Here is a 15,505-nt window from a genome sequence, read left to right on the forward strand (position 1 = left end):
TAAGTGTTCTTGCTTTGAATTCCTGGGTGGGGGCAAAGAATACACATAATGCACACTGTAAACAGGAACATAATTTCAAGTGTGACATACCTGACCCTGAGGCATAAATGCTGCATAAGCTAATCACAGAGTTGTCCATGTAAAACTGGTAAAGACAACCAAGCTGCAGATCCAGCTTTAATTATTTTATTTTAGATTACTTTTGATAATTAAATGACTTCTCTATAACTCTGCTGTTCCTTCCCACGCTGTTTAAGTAGTTTGCTCGACAAAATGTGTTCATTCAACAAAGGCAATGAGTTGTCTATTGTGTAGGGAAGAGACAATATGGTCAGCTACACTTGGCAAAGGCTGCTTCTTGGAAGCATTATGCAGATTTGCAATAAAATGGGCTGTTTCAGGCAAAAACATAGGACAGAGAAAAAAATAATTATATATACTTTCCAGATGCCATGTTGGTATGCAGTCTGCAGCTTGTATGAACTGGAATTCTCAGCTGAGACAGTCTTGTAGGCATTTGTGCTTATATTTTAGCATGTGAAGATGCCCTAGGGGTCAGACAGTTGGTCCATGCAGCCTAATACTTTTTCCTCCAATTGGAGTGGCCCTCCAAGCCTCAGGCATAATTATTTTCTGGTCTGGTGCCTGAGATCCTTTGTCACTTGGGTAGGAGATTGAACCTGTTGCATGTAAGATGTTTGCTCTCCCACTGAGTTTTCTGATTTACATACTCTTAATCACACTGAGGAGCTCTTTTCTAATCACACTGAATGAGAAACAGGGCATCAACCTAATCCTGTGGTCACCTGTGCAAGGCAAAAAGAAAATGGGAGGCACAAGAAATGTACTAGTGGTACAATGTTGTGAACTCTGGTGTGTTGCATCAGTGCAGGAAAATACCCAGGATGTTACACTAGTTTAGCCACTCAGAGCTGTGCAGATGCACTGTGTTGAGGTCTTTAAAAAAATCAGATATGGGCAGGGTGGAGGAGAGTGGTGACACTGCACAGCCCTATTAGGCAATGGGACTAGGGACCTCCCAACTGGCACTGTTGTAATGTTGCGACCACAAACCATGGGTATGAATTACATGACATCAATGCTACAAAGGGATTCGCATGATGAATATGTTACGTAGATGATTAAAACCTTACTAAAAAATTAAAACCGGGCTAATGGGTACCAAGGCCCACAGTCCTCCCAGAGCACAAGGAAGCATTCAGTGGTTTGCCACAAACCCGTCCTACAGCACATGATGTTACCAGATACAGTTGAACACTGCCACAGACCCCATCCCTTAAACAAGCCCATATTCATGAGCCACAGAGAAGTGTTAAAAACCCAAAACTGTGTGTGCTGTCCTACTCAGAGCTACTATTCTCCATGAAAGGCCAGCCCTGCCATTAGTCAGAGTGAGGCACCCTACCTTCAGGTGACAGATTGTGGGATATCATTAATACAGCAAGTTAGGTTACTGTTCTGTTTTTACCACCATGGATGTGCCATGTGGATTTTATGCCTTGTGTACCAAAATGTCTTGGGCCTCTTCTGGCTTTGTGGGAGATCACTTAACATACATTATATCTTGCTGAAAACACTAAAAAAACACTTTCCTGCCTCTTATACAGTCAATGCAGGTAAGGAACACTATTCTCTTTCAATGCATATTTATGTGTGCCGGCAATTTTAATCAAATAGTGATTTTAACTAGCAGTTATTCTAGATTAGGTTACATGTGAGTTTATGAAATTCCCTTTAGACTGTAATCAAAGAGATGAGCCGAGTTTTGCCTCTTCGGCTGACTTCACTTGCAAATGGGCTGCTCATCCGCACCTTTTCAATGTCAGTTATGCATGGCCTCTCACAACGTGTATTTTATGTTAGCTGCAAAAGGAAAACATATATTTGCATGTCAGTGGACAAAATAATGTAGCCTTTAGTATTACTTTTGGATCCAGTCCTGCTTCTCACTGCACATGGTATAGCTGTGCAGGCTTGGTCTTGTCTAGCTATTTCAGTTTTTTCCTCCTCTATATGAAAGCAGGCTTTGTTGGGGTATCTGTCTTCCTGTTTCCCCCATAGTAGCAGCTTCATAGCAACCTTTGCAGGAGCCCAGGATAGGTGGCTGGTTTAGTGCCACAGAGTAGCAGTTCGCAGAGCTCTTGATCAACCTGTCTCCCAGCTCTTTGCTGAGCAAACTCCTGGTCAGCTGTTATGCTGCCAGCAGGTTGGGTGGGTTTGTTTGCTTTTTCTCTCTTTTTAAGTATGCAAGTCTCATTTCCCCATCGTATGCAGGTGGAAAGGTGGGAGGAGCATTGATAGCAGGTGGGAGGGACTGGCTCTTGCTAATGCAGGCCTGGAGGGTTGTGATTGGGGGTGGAGATTGAAACAAGTCGTTAAAGGAGGACAAGGAGTGAAGAAAGGGGGGGGGAGATACTGAACTGGCAAAGCCAGTCTGTTGGACAGTCATGTGATTAACATGGCTACAATCAGGGATTACACAGCAAGGACGCACAAGGAGTCACTAGGGATTTGAAGGTGTCTGGCTGAACCTGGAAGAGGGAAATCAGAAAGGTAATGGTTTTCCCCCTGTACTTTTCCAATTTGCAGAACACTGTTCATGGATAAGCTAAAATGACTGAGGAAATGCTCTCTCTTCTGCCTGTACCATCTGTGTTCTTGGCTCTTTGCCTTGCCACAGGGAGTAAGCAGGAAAGGACAACAGCTTCACAAGGTGAGACTCAAGAAAAAATGGCAACATGGTGTTGGGGTGTGTGTACATGTTATGAATAGAAACAGGCTGGTGGTACTTGGCAAAAAAGGCACACACTCTGACTGTCCCGTCCCCCCCCCTTTTCTTCCCTGTGTCCTTGCTGTTTGACCTCATCGGCCCACCTGTCCTGTTGCTTGATTCAGTAGCCTCTCTTTTTTGTTGGGATGGTGAATGTCTGTTTTTGGAAGGGTTTTTTATTGTTTTGTTGTAAACCGCCTAGAGAACTTGCGTTTTGAGTGGTATAAGAATGTGTTAAATAAATAAATAAAAACTGTGAGACATTATCAGTATTTGAAGGGAGTATTTTAAACTTTGATCTGCCAGACCTGTTTCTGTAATTGATTCTAGCCTGATGTGCTTCCTTAGGCCTTTTTTCTAATTCCAGATTATTTTCCTGTTATACTTTGGTCAGTGAGATTGTTTGGTAAATTCCCTGCATGTTTAGCACCCAGTGCCTGATCATAAAGGCTTGTCCTGAACTGTTGCTTTTGAGGCCTCCTTTTATTCTGCTCTTCTTTGATAGATAATGCACTTTTCCCACAGATTCTACATGTTCCTTTATGCTTGATAAGGCTGACTCTTGTTTGGTGAGGCTTTTTAGGATTCTGCCTTTGTTGAAGAAGGCGACCTTTCTCCTTCCCTTGTCCATCAAGTTTACTATAGGGGTCCATGAAACTTTAGAAAGGGCATCTAACAAAATGCATCTGTCAAAGGTCTTGACCTTTAAAGCCGTACATGGCTTGGGACCAGGGTAAATGTTGGACTGTATTTGCCCGTATGAAGCTGCCAGGGCCCTCTGTTCAGTTTAATCTTGGGCCCTGTTTATGGCCCAGCCACTAACGGAGATTCCGTTAGCAGGGACTAGATTCAGGGCCTTCTCGATTGGCTATGAAACACCCTCCTGAAGAGGGCCATGCTCCCTGCCTCACTGTGAGTGACTTTTTAAATGTTTTATCTGTGGCTTATGTATGTTAGGTTTCATAGTTTTTAGCTTTTTTACTTATAACTTTTAATTTGAAACTTTAAAAATTTGTAACTTTTAAACGTGGTTTGAGCCTGTTTTTCTGACTTCACAGTCCAAGCTTACTATGGCTTCTACCAACTCTGACCCCACAACCATCCACAGAGCAAGAAGGGGCTTTTCAGTATTTTTACTATTATTTATATACTGCTTTTCAACAAAAAAAAATGTTCTCAAAGTGGCTTATATAAGCAGGCGGAGGGGGGGGGGATAAGATGATTATGGTTCCTTTCCTTGTCTGCAAAAGGGCCCACAGTCTGAAAATAAACCCAAAGTAGACACTAGTAACAGCCAGTAGAGGAAAGCTGTGCTGGGGTTGAATTGGAGCGAATGCTCTTCTCTTGCTTATAAAGAGAACTGCCGCTTTGAAAGATGCCTCTTTGCTCAGTTAGTAGGAATCAAACACGTAGCTGTCTTTTTCAAGGTAAATGGTGTGCAGGAAGGTTCCAGCCCCTGAATTCTAATCTGTGCAGCCCCCCCTACTAGATTAGGAACATTTTTTGCCAAGTCTCTTGAGCTCAACTGCAGCAGCAATGCAATGCTGGAGAGGAAGCAGGAATGTAGATCTGATTCTGCCATAGTCAGGACAGGCTTATAATTTCTTATGCTCCAGTTCAGAAGTGCCACAGACTCCCACTTGCCTGGGAAATTAACTTCAGTGTGTCATGGTGAATAGAAGCACCAGGGCAGCCACACATGGAACTGGCACCATTATTTCCATCTCTTGAGTTATCAGAAACTCTGTCAAAAGAGAGTGTAAAGAAGCAGTTGAGTATGAGCTACAGTTTCTTGGAGACAAGCAAAGCTGCCCCTCTGTCTTTTTATATGCCTTTCTGCAAAGCTTTTATTTCCCAAGAGTTCATTTTCAATGTGGCTCATAAGTGCTCAGGCTGAAGAGATTGAGTTCCTTTCAGCATTAACTTGCTATCCATAAATATGAGTCGCATGGCTCTGATGGTCGAGGAATGGATTATTTTTTCATAAGAAATCTCTACTGCACAACTAAAGATGGTAATGTCCCAGCTCTGTCAAATTGCTTGGCATTCTCTTGGTCAGTTGGGCCTAAGGCTATTTCCAACGGAAATAGTGCTATGCAACTGCCTGGAAGCTGTTTTCGGTCGTTGCACAGCTGCCTTGTAGTGCAACATTGGGCTTGCCTTCCACATTCCGCAGCTGCCCTGGTGGGTCCCCAACACCAGTGTTCTTTAGAAAGATAGTTAAGACCATCCTGTTCAGCTGGGCTTATGGTCTTCCATAAGGTCTGCTTTTAATCTGAATTTTAATCTGAATTTGCTGATTTATTTGTATTATGTGATTTTGTCATTTTATATTTGTTGGTTTTTGAGATTGAGCACAGCCTCAGGAATGTCTGTGTGTATGTGGTTTCATAAATAGAGTGGTGATTTATACCTTTTAAAGATGAAATACATAACAGGGTAGTGGATGATAAGTAGTGTGATATAGGAAGCCAATAGATGTCCAGTAGATGGTGCTTGCCCCATGGAGACCATTCATAAACTTGCTGCAGGACAGCTACAAAGCCTCTTGGCTGTAGCATCTGGCAGTGTACTGAAGCAAAGTTGACCGTGTGTCTGTTGCTCCACATTTGTGATTGGCACTAGTACTGACAGCCACTTGCCCGTGTAGCTGCAGTCATCATGAGGAGGTGTGTTAATATGGTGCCTCCCCTGCATCAGTTTGTTTAGAACAAAAATATTTGATTCAAAAATTAGATAGTTAAAACAATGACATAAAAACAATGGTGAGGTCGTGACCATTGTAATTTGTTGTCCCCAAGTGAGTGGGAGGAAATAGTTATTGTCAATGCAAGATGCTGTCCTAACTTTGTCCTAACGAAATTCCTGCTGCTAGTATGTGCAATGTCAATAGTTTCTTAAAGTCTAATGCAGACTTCAGGTATGTGGCTGAACTGAGTTGTCTGTCATTTATTATTTAACATATTCTAGCCTCTGAAAGGTGTGGATGAGTTCAAAAGTGAATGGCCACGTGTTACTTGGTTTTCCTCATTTTCCATCGTGTAGGGAGGTAATCCTCAACGTGACAGGTTTATCAACCTCTGCATGCTCCAAGACAGGGTCAGTCAAATTTCAGGCAGGCTAGTAGCTACAGTGGGTATAGGAAAGAATCACCCCCTTTGATAGACTTTAAATTCTGGTTCCCTTACATCCTGAAATGAAAACACAAAGAAAATTCCCTTCACCAGCTGTACTTATCCAATGCAACCTATAACATCCAACTGAAAAACATCACAATTACAGTCCAGAAAAAGTGTCAGGAATAAAAAACAAGAATTACTGAGATTGAAAAAGGATCACCCCCCAATGTCAATATTTTGTTGAACCACCTTTTGCTTTAATAACAGCCTTGAGTCTGTTGGGATACTTCTCTATCAACCTTGCACATCTAGACAGAGCAATATTTGCCCACTCCTCCATACAGAACTGTTCAAGTTCGGTCACATTGGATGGTAGGTGTTGGTGGACTGCTATCCTCCCTGGATCCGGTCGGCCCTCCAAACTGGATGGAAGAGCAAGGAGGAAACTGTAAGAGAGGTTACCAAGAGGCCAATGGACACTCTGAAGGAGTTAAAGGACTTCATGGCAAAGAGTGGTTGTTCTGTGCATGTGACAACAATTTCACGAGCGCTCCACAGATATGACTTGTTCGGGAGGGTCGCAAGGAGAAAGCCACTTCTCAAGAAAGGCCACATTAAAGCTCGTTTGAGCTTTGCCAGAAGGCACCTTGAAGATTCTGATGCCAAATGGAAAAAGGTCTTATGGTCAGATGAGACCAAGATTGAACTATTTGGCCTCAACACCAAACAGTACACCTGGCGTAAATCCAACGCAGCTCACCATCCACAACACACCATACCTACAGTGAAGCATGGAGGTGGCAGCATCCTGTTGTGGGGGTGTTTCTCTGCCTCAGGGACTGGGGCTCTCGTTAGGGTAGAAGGAAAAATGGATGGGGCAAAATACCGTCAGATTTTGGAGGAAAACCTGCTACCCTCTGCCAGACAGTTGAGGATGGGCAGAAGATTCACCTTTCAACATGACAACGATCCGAAGCACACAGCAAAATTGACCACACAGTGGCTGAAGGAGAAAAAAGTGAATGTCCTCATGTGGCCCAGTCAGAGCCCAGACCTAAATCCCATAGAAAATCTGTGGAGAGATTTGAAGATAGCAGTCCACCAACACCTACCATCCAATGTGACCGAACTTGAACAGTTCTGTATGGAGGAGTGGGCAAATATTGCTCCGTCTAGATGTGCAAGGTTGATAGAGAAGTATCCCAACAGACTCAAGGCTGTTATTAAAGCAAAAGGTGGTTCAACAAAATTATTAAAGCAAAATTGTTTTGTTATTAAAATTATTTATTTTATTATTTTGTTATTAAAGCAAAAGGTGATTCAACAAAATATTGACATTGGGGGGGTGATCCTTTTTCAATCTCAGTAATTCTTGTTTTTTTGTCTCTGACACTTTTTCTGGACTGTAATTGTGATATTTTTCAGTTGGATGTTATAGGTTGCATTGGATAAGTACAGCTGGTGAAGGGAATTTTCTTTGTGTTTTCATTTCAGGATGTAAGGGAACCAGAATTTAAGGTCTATCAAAGGGGGTGATTCTTTCCTATACCCACTGTAGGTTAGGTAGCTGTCGCTGAATCCCCAGTTCCGGTCCTGTCTCTCTACTGCTCTTTTCTTGATATCAGGCTACTTCTTTCCTGTTCTATTTACCTTTCCATTCTTCTGTGTGCAAGGGTGGGAAGGGAGTCATTATTACTTATTTGGATATCTATTAAATTGAAATGTTTCGTTTCGATTGGCACTGTTGTTTTCTTCCTTCCTTGTTTTTTCTGTTGAATACTCTTGGCTCAAATTATGGAGCCTTCCCACTTAGGGGATATGCTCAAAGGTTCCCTTTCTGAGGGACCTTTGTTGGAATCTAGGAGCAGAGACCTCAGGAGGGTACTCTGCTTGACCCCAAAAGGCCCAGATTGGTTTCCCCTCAATGCGATTCTGTACCTCTCAGCATGACCGAAAGGGCCGGGTCATCTGTCAGCATGGTCACCACCACCACGAAGGACAAGCCGCATTAAAAAGTGGCAAAGAAGACTAAGCATATGAAGGAGGCGGAGGGAGCTAAAAAGAAAGTGAAGCACACTTTAGGGGGAACTCCCCTCAATGAAAGACTGCAAATACGGGCAGTGTACAAACAGCAGCCAGACCACTTCCCACCTGAGCTTCCCGCCAGAGCACCATCAGCTATTTTGACTGGAGTGCAGCCTGCTATTTCCCCCCATACTGGAGCTTATCAGTGAGGGATTAGGAACTGAGCATGCTCAAGACAGGCTGCAAATTAATGAAGGTTTGATCCTCCCACCAGAGGACACCATCCCCAGTTCCAGCTCTGTTTGCTCAAAACATGCATGTAGGATTGTTTGCTCTCCCGAATTTCGCTATTCAGACTACTGTGTCTGCTCTTTTTTCTACCTTCCCCACTCTCTCTCTTCTTAGAGTGAACAAGGGAGGGGAAGGAGCTTGCCTTTAGGCTGTTTTTTCGTTTATTTCTGCTAAAGCTTCCAAATTTGTTTTTCATTTAGAGATTTGGCTAATTGGCTCAGTTTACTTTAGTTTTTGCTGGTTTTGCTTTCTTTGCCTGGGGACCGCGTTTTTCTCTTGGTTCGGCGTCTTTCCTCATGTGAATAGTCTCACGCTGGAGAAGTGCTCGGGGGATCCCTCTCGGAAGGGTCGGTGGTCCCCGAGCAGGCTGTAGCTACAGTGCCAACATTTGATTCAGCTTGCACGGAGGCGCCTACCAATGCGCCACTTGCCTCCTTAGCACATCCCCTTCTATTGGGCCATGTGCAATCGCCCCGGAGATCTTCTAAGAAATCCAAGCACAGCAAGGATAATAATGGGGGCAAGATTAAGAAGGCAAAGAAGCTTTCTGCTTCCATGCACCTTAGCAAGAGGCTTTTGATCCAGGCGGTGTGCAAACGGACAAGACCTAAGTCCAAGGAGCACAAGGCTAAAAAGGGGAAGGGTGACTACCACCCGGTGGGTGAATCAGTGGCATCTTCCAACAGTTCCCCTGCGGTTGTTGTTGTGAGGGACCTGGTTACCCTGCGTAGTCCCTCCTCACGCTGCCTGTGCACCCCAGAGGAGGAAGGCATGCACAGCGTTTCAGCAGCCTCAGAGGGGCAGGACTCAGCAGCTTCCAGGGTGGAACAGCCCATAAAAGACAACCCGGCTGGGGAACCATCAGGTAACACTGTTCCTCTGCTGGAGGGCCCAACCCCACCCCCCTTCCCTCCTGATGTAGCAGGGTGGCTCAAAGATTTCTTTACCAGAATTGTACACAAATCTTTGCCTCAAATCTTTACGAAGTTGATGGTGGCAGTGATGCCCATGTCCACCTCCAGGGCATTCATACCCAGCCGTTTCTAGATGATCTGTTGATTCACTCATCGTCTCAGCATCAGGCATCCAGAGATGTCCAGATACTCGAGGAACATGGTTGTATCATCAACCTTCAAAAAAGCCACCTTCAACCGTCTCTGTTCCTCCAGCATCTAGGAGCCCTATTTAATACACAAGTAGCCACTGTCTTGCTTCTGTTGGAGCGCCAGCAGAAGATTGCTACCTTGATCATGCCCCTGTTGTCCATGTGCCGGGCAGCTCTAATGACCCTGGTACAACTCATGGGGTCTGTGATCATGTGTCTGGAGTGTACCTCTTAGGCGAGGTGGCACTCCAGACCTCTCCAATGGACCATATTGCCTTTTCAGAGAAGGAGAAGAGGCAACTGATGGTCCAACTGCAGTGCAAGGTCAAGGCTTCCTTCCTCTGGTGGTTGTTGCCGGTTTTGGGAGAGGCTCTTCTTCTGGAAAATCCACGCAAGGTGCTGGTCACCACAGACACAAGTCTCTCTGACTGGGGGGCACATCGCTTAGGACAGCATACACAGCGGGTGCGGACCCAGGAAGACTTGAAGCACAATATTGGTTGGAGCTGAAGGCAGTACATCTGACCTTGGTTCAGTTTCAAGATCTACTTCTGGGGAAGCACGTCCTGATAAGAACCGACAATGTATCGGCCAAATCTCACATCAACCATCAAAGGGGCACAAGATCACGGGCTCTAATGAGAGAGACCAACCTACTTTTTGCTTGGGTGGAAAATCATTTTCATTCAGTGTCAGCAGAACACTTAAGTGGATCAGCAAATCTGCAGGAGGACTGGCTGCGAGAGTTGTTAGATCCAGTGTTCCTGCTAAGGTGTGCACACGTGTGCATTCTCACAAATTTGTTGATGTCAGCTCAGTTAATTTTAGATCCCACTCAGGATGAAGCAGGAAGACCCCACTCTGAATGCATGTGTACACACGCTGCCTTGATACTGCCACCTGGAACAAAACTCATTCCGCACACAAATGAAAAGAAATTGGAAAGAACAGTGGTTAGATCCTGCACAGTGGTCTCTGAATCCGGAAGTCTTCGATCAGATATTGGAGGTGTTGGGTCATCCAGAGCTGGAGCTGTCTGCATCTCAGCACAACACGAAGCTTCCCAGGTTTTTTTTGTGAGGTTCCAGTGTTTCCAGGTGGAACAGATAGATGCTCTCACATCACCTTGGCCTCCTGGGCTTCTTTACGCATTTCCACCTGTCACGATCCTCAGGTCTGTCATCGGAAAGGTTCTTTCAGGAAGGTAAAAAATCATCCTGGTGGCACCTTACTGGCTATGCTGTCCTTGGTTTTGGGGCCTTCTGTCCCTGTCTCTTCATCCTCCTTGGCGCCTTCTTCTCCTAGTGGATCTCTTATCACACGGGCCCCTGTTCCATCCAATCCAGTGTGGTTACACCTACATGCATGGAGATTTGGCACAGGTCGCTAGCAGATAGAGGATATTAGCAGCAAGTTTAGGACACAATTCTTGCTTCAAGGAGGCCTTCTACCTCTCACATTTACCAAGCCACTTGGTCAGCTTTCTGTAGCTGGGGGCGAAAGCATCAGATCTGGGCTTCCTCAGCAGGAGTTTCGGAAGCTTTAATTTTCTCCAGTCGGGCCTCAAGACGGGTCTCCGTCCAAACACCTTGAAGCGCCAGACTTCTGCCTTGTCTTCTGTTCTGGGCATTTTAGTTCCAGGCTCCTCAGCCTTTCATCCTCGCATTTACTGTTTTTTGCAGAGAGCTGCCAACATCGCTCCTCCACCGGTGCAAAGGTTCCCATCTTGAGACCTGAACAAGGTATTAAATGCACTCACTAGGGCTCCCTTTGAGCTGCTCTGATCGGTTTCGCTGAAGCTGTTATCCTTAAAAGTCCTCTTCTTTGTGACTATTACGTCTGCTAGGAGAGTGTCCGAGCTGGCTGCTTTTGTGTGTGTGCAAGGAACTGTGTGTCTTTCAAAAGGGCTCTGTAGTTCTGAAACTGGATCCAACCTTTATGCCAAAATTAATTCATTTTTATAGGGGTCAGAAATTAGTTTTGCTATTGTTTTGCCCAAATCCTTCTCATCCAAAGGAGAAGGTCTGGCATACCCTGGATGTGCATAGGCACTCAGAATATATATAAAGCATACCAACCCTTTTCGTAAAACAGATTCCCTGTTTGTGTCTTTCCAGCCCTCGTCCATGGGGTCTAAGGTCACAAAGGTTTCCCTGGGCTGGTGGATTAGAGTTGCAATTGCCCTTGATTATGAATCTCTGTGCTTGTCTGTTCCTCAGGGAATCACAGCCCATTCCACTAGAAGTGCCAGCACTTTAGCTGAGTTTTCTGCACGTGCACCATTAGATGAAATTTGCAAAGCGGCTACTTGAGCCTCAGTGTTGCCATTTGTGAAACATTATAAGATACCATCCTTTCATGTGGCTCAAGTGGTTGTGGGATGGACTGTTTTACAGCAGGTGGTTTAACCATCCGCTTCCCTCCCTATTCCTTTTTGCTTGGGTACGTCCCCTCATGTTGAGGATGACCTCCCTGTACCATGGAAAAAGAAACATTGGTAGACTTACTGTGAAGGGTTATTTTTCAAGGTATAGGGAGGTCATCCAGCCCACCCATGGATGGGGGCCTTGTCTTTATTTCAGTCCTCTTGGACCTTTTTTGGGGGAAGTGGGTTGGCTCCCAGGGTTAAAGTTTACCTTTCCCTTTATTGCTGCTGTTCTGGTTTGGTTCATTTTATCTGTTTCTGTGTATGTTCATGTTGAGGTTTTTCTCTTCTAAGTTTTACTATGCTATACAGTCCCAGAACTAGGGATTGAGTGACAGCTACCTAACCTAGCTACTAGCCTACCTGAAATTCGATTGGCCCTGTCTTGGAGCATGTAGAGGTTGATAAACCTGTCGCATTGAAGATGACTCCCCTATACCTTGGGAAAATAACCCATCACGGTAAGTCTACCAATGTTTCTTTTCAAGCCACAACAACAATAAATATATATTATGCTAAATTATTTCCCATTGGGTGCATGGTTATAAAGCTCTGAGCTTTTTGGATCACTTAGAGATGGAGCCGCAAGCCCCCAGGCCAAATATAGTCACATGCAGCACCGGAGGAAGTGTTCCCATCAACATTGCTGTTTGGATGGAAATATATACCATACCTTACTCTGAAAGTGTGTGACAGGGCACAAGTACATCCAGATGCTCATCCTCATCCAGTCTGTGCACATGGTTCCTGTTCCAGCAAGGAAGATACATGTGTGAAAGCAGCTTCTGCACATGGGCTGGAATAGGTAATTAAATCTTACATCAACATTAATGTTTATCCCACACCAGTCAAACCCAGGTTATTATTAATTGTTTACCTTTGTGTCCCATTTTAATAATCTTGCAGCAATCTTCTCATGTTGAGGTTGTTGCAAGCAACCAATAGGTTCATGTGCAAAGGACATCTATTTAGTATTTACTGTATGAGGTGGAATGAGCTCTATTTGTTGCCCACAGCAGACTGAACCTTGCCTCTTCTGTTATATGTGTTGGTACAAATTAGTTTTGTCCTGGATAAGCAATTGGTCATATAGCTGGCTTCTGTGGTTGTGAACCTCCTTATGTTTGATGTCTGTTTGAGTGTACTGTATATTATTAGTCTCAACTGTGCTTGCTTGACTGAAATTTCAATATAGAGCAATGTGGAATGCTATATTTTGACAAATTTTAGAGCTGCAGTTTTTCTGAAGTATGGGCTATAACTTGGAGGCAAACTAAACAATTGGATTTGATTGGAATTCCTGATCTCTCTCTCTTTTTTAAAAGGCAGTGGGTGGTGATTTGGTTCAGGGTCATGGTATGTGTAGAGGTTGAATCCTCTCCACAGTCCCATGACCCCAGTCCAGATCTCTCCCCCACTCACAACTGCTATTAGTCTCAAAGAGGGGAAACTTACGGTCACAATTTTTGTGGTCCATACATTTTCTGCTCTGCTATTAACTGCAGGGGTGTGCATTAAGTGGGGGAATTGGTGCAGGAGCAAAGGATTAACCTACTCCCCACTTCATGGCCCCAATCCAAAACATGAACACACAGCCTGATGCTGCTTTGGGGGCGGGGGCGGCGGGGACCCAGCAACTTTGGAGTTCTAGTCATGAAAATCTTGCATCACATCAAGTTTGGCCCTTTAAAAATTGATCTGACCACCTGTGAGTAATGCAGAAATGTTTACTTCTTGCCTTTTAAAAATACTTGGTGTCACCAGGGTCTCAGAACAATGGCTTACTTTGTGGTCTGTCACATAAGAATAAAAAATAGCTTATCAGGGAAAATGTAATTTTCCATTCAGCCCTGTTGACAGCTTCTTGAAGAACGCTTGCTTCTGTAGTCACATAGTATGAGAGGCCTAGCCTATAGCATACACCTAAACTGCAGTGTCCAAAGCAATGTGTGCCAAGCATGTAAAAGTTATAGGTCAGTTGGAAGTTGAGATAAACCTTATCTCTCTCTCTCTCTGCCACTCCTTAGTATACAAGGGTAGCATAGGTCTGCAACATGACCCTGGGAAAAACATAGACAGCATCAACACAATGACATTCCTTTTTGCTGGACCAATAAATAGGACAAGATCTTTGAGTTTTCCTTGTTCAGTTGTCACTGCTGCAACAAAACAGCCTAATCCACCATTTATAGATCACATTTTTGTATGAATGAACCTTGCCTTAAATGGCTTGAAGTATCGGATGTGTTGAATTAAACTTAAAGGGTGTCTATTTTCCCCAAGTCCATTAGTTGTTGTGGGGTTTCTGTGTTTCTTCTCTGCATACTGGGGCACTTCGTGTACAAGTCTCACATGTTCTGCAAGTGCCTCCCAGACCATTGTGGGAGGGGAGCTTCATTTAAAGTTCACTCCACCCCACCAGTGTGTTGGAAAACAGTTGAGGGGTATTTTCAAACACACCTTCTAGTGTGTTTATAGCTAGAATAAGAAAATATAGATTCTGTCCTGATGAAGAACTGCTTCTTTAAATGCATGGGATGCTTAATCCCTTGATCAATAATTGAGAGTATCTACAGCTTTTTTGGTAACCTCTGAAGGTTTTTACAGATGCCATAGGCTCTTTCCAGTAGGAATCCATGGCACTTTCATAGTCTCATTCCCTACAGCACTCATAACAGCAGTGAATGTGCTGGTAGCAAGAAGAATAGTAATTTCTCATTGTCAAAATATTGTTTTGTTTGAAATATCCTTGGAAAGCATGCACAAATTGGGGAGACATTGAAGAATGTATACATTTCACAGTAAATGAGTAACAGTGGGACGTATATTGCTCTACAGACTGATCATCTGGAAAAACCCTACTACATCTTAGTGGAGGAGAGGTGGTCTTGTGATAGGAAGCATGACTTGTCCCCTTAGCTAAGCAGGGTCCACCCTGGTTGCACATGAATGGGAGACTTAATGTCTGAGCACTATGAGATATTCCCCTTAGGAGATGGAGCTGCTCTGGGAAAAGCATCTATGTTCCAAGTTCCCTCCCTGGAGAAGGGAGGGTTCCCTATGAGGAATTCAAAAATACTTTTAAAATTCACCAATAATCGGAGGAGTGTCCGATTGCCTTGGGGTTTTGTGGGTGGTAGACACCCCTGAGTGCCTACCACCCACGCCATTCTTGTGCCCCTAGGTGCTCCACAATAGGGGATAATGGGCTGGTTCGGGTCCCATTATACCCTATGAGAAAAATATTTCAAATATTCATAAAGAATCGTAGGAGTGTCCGATTGCTTTGGGGTTTGGGTGGTTGTTGGCACCCATGGGTGCTCCACAATAGGGAATAATTGGCTGGTTCAAGTACTATTATACCCTATGAGAAAAAAATTAAAATAAATTTCAAAAATTCATTAAAAATCTTACAAATGTCCGATTGCTTTGGGGTTTGGGTGGTAGGTACCCATGGGTGCCAGATACCACCCCACCCACTTTTGGAGGTTCGAACTGGTATGAAATGGTTCAAATTCGAACTGAACCATTGGGAGGTTCGAGCAAAACCAAACCTCTCCCTCCTGGTTCGAACCTGGTTTGAATTCAAACCGAACCGGGCAAACCGGTTTTGTACACATCCCTAACTCCGAGGGGTCCAAGGCAGGCTTCTTAAGAATAGGTCTAATAATTGCCTCCTTTAAACAAGGAGGCATCCTTCCCTCTCTCAGAGAGGTATTTATAATTGCCACCAGGCTTTCCACAACAAC

At 44.2% G+C, this 15,505-nt stretch overlaps 1 protein-coding gene across 9 annotated transcripts in view; it reads left to right on the forward strand.

Annotated features, from left to right (window-relative positions):
- The window catches only part of SIGIRR (single Ig and TIR domain containing), a 53,930-nt gene that overhangs the window by 6,002 nt on the left and 32,423 nt on the right, over nt 1-15,505 (forward strand). For 8 of the 9 annotated variants that reach the window (XM_053285909.1, XM_053285915.1, XM_053285914.1 and 5 more), the window contains exon 2: nt 2,611-2,734. The exons of the other annotated variant lie outside the window; for it this stretch is intronic. In XM_053285909.1, the coding sequence (XP_053141884.1) occupies nt 2,635-2,734 (100 nt within the window). In that variant the 5' untranslated portion in view covers nt 2,611-2,634. The remainder of the gene's footprint in view (nt 1-2,610; nt 2,735-15,505) is intronic. 9 annotated transcript variants of the gene reach the window in all.

This window comes from Hemicordylus capensis, chromosome 1, assembly GCF_027244095.1.
Source record: "Hemicordylus capensis ecotype Gifberg chromosome 1, rHemCap1.1.pri, whole genome shotgun sequence".
Classification (NCBI taxonomy): domain Eukaryota; kingdom Metazoa; phylum Chordata; class Lepidosauria; order Squamata; family Cordylidae; genus Hemicordylus; species Hemicordylus capensis.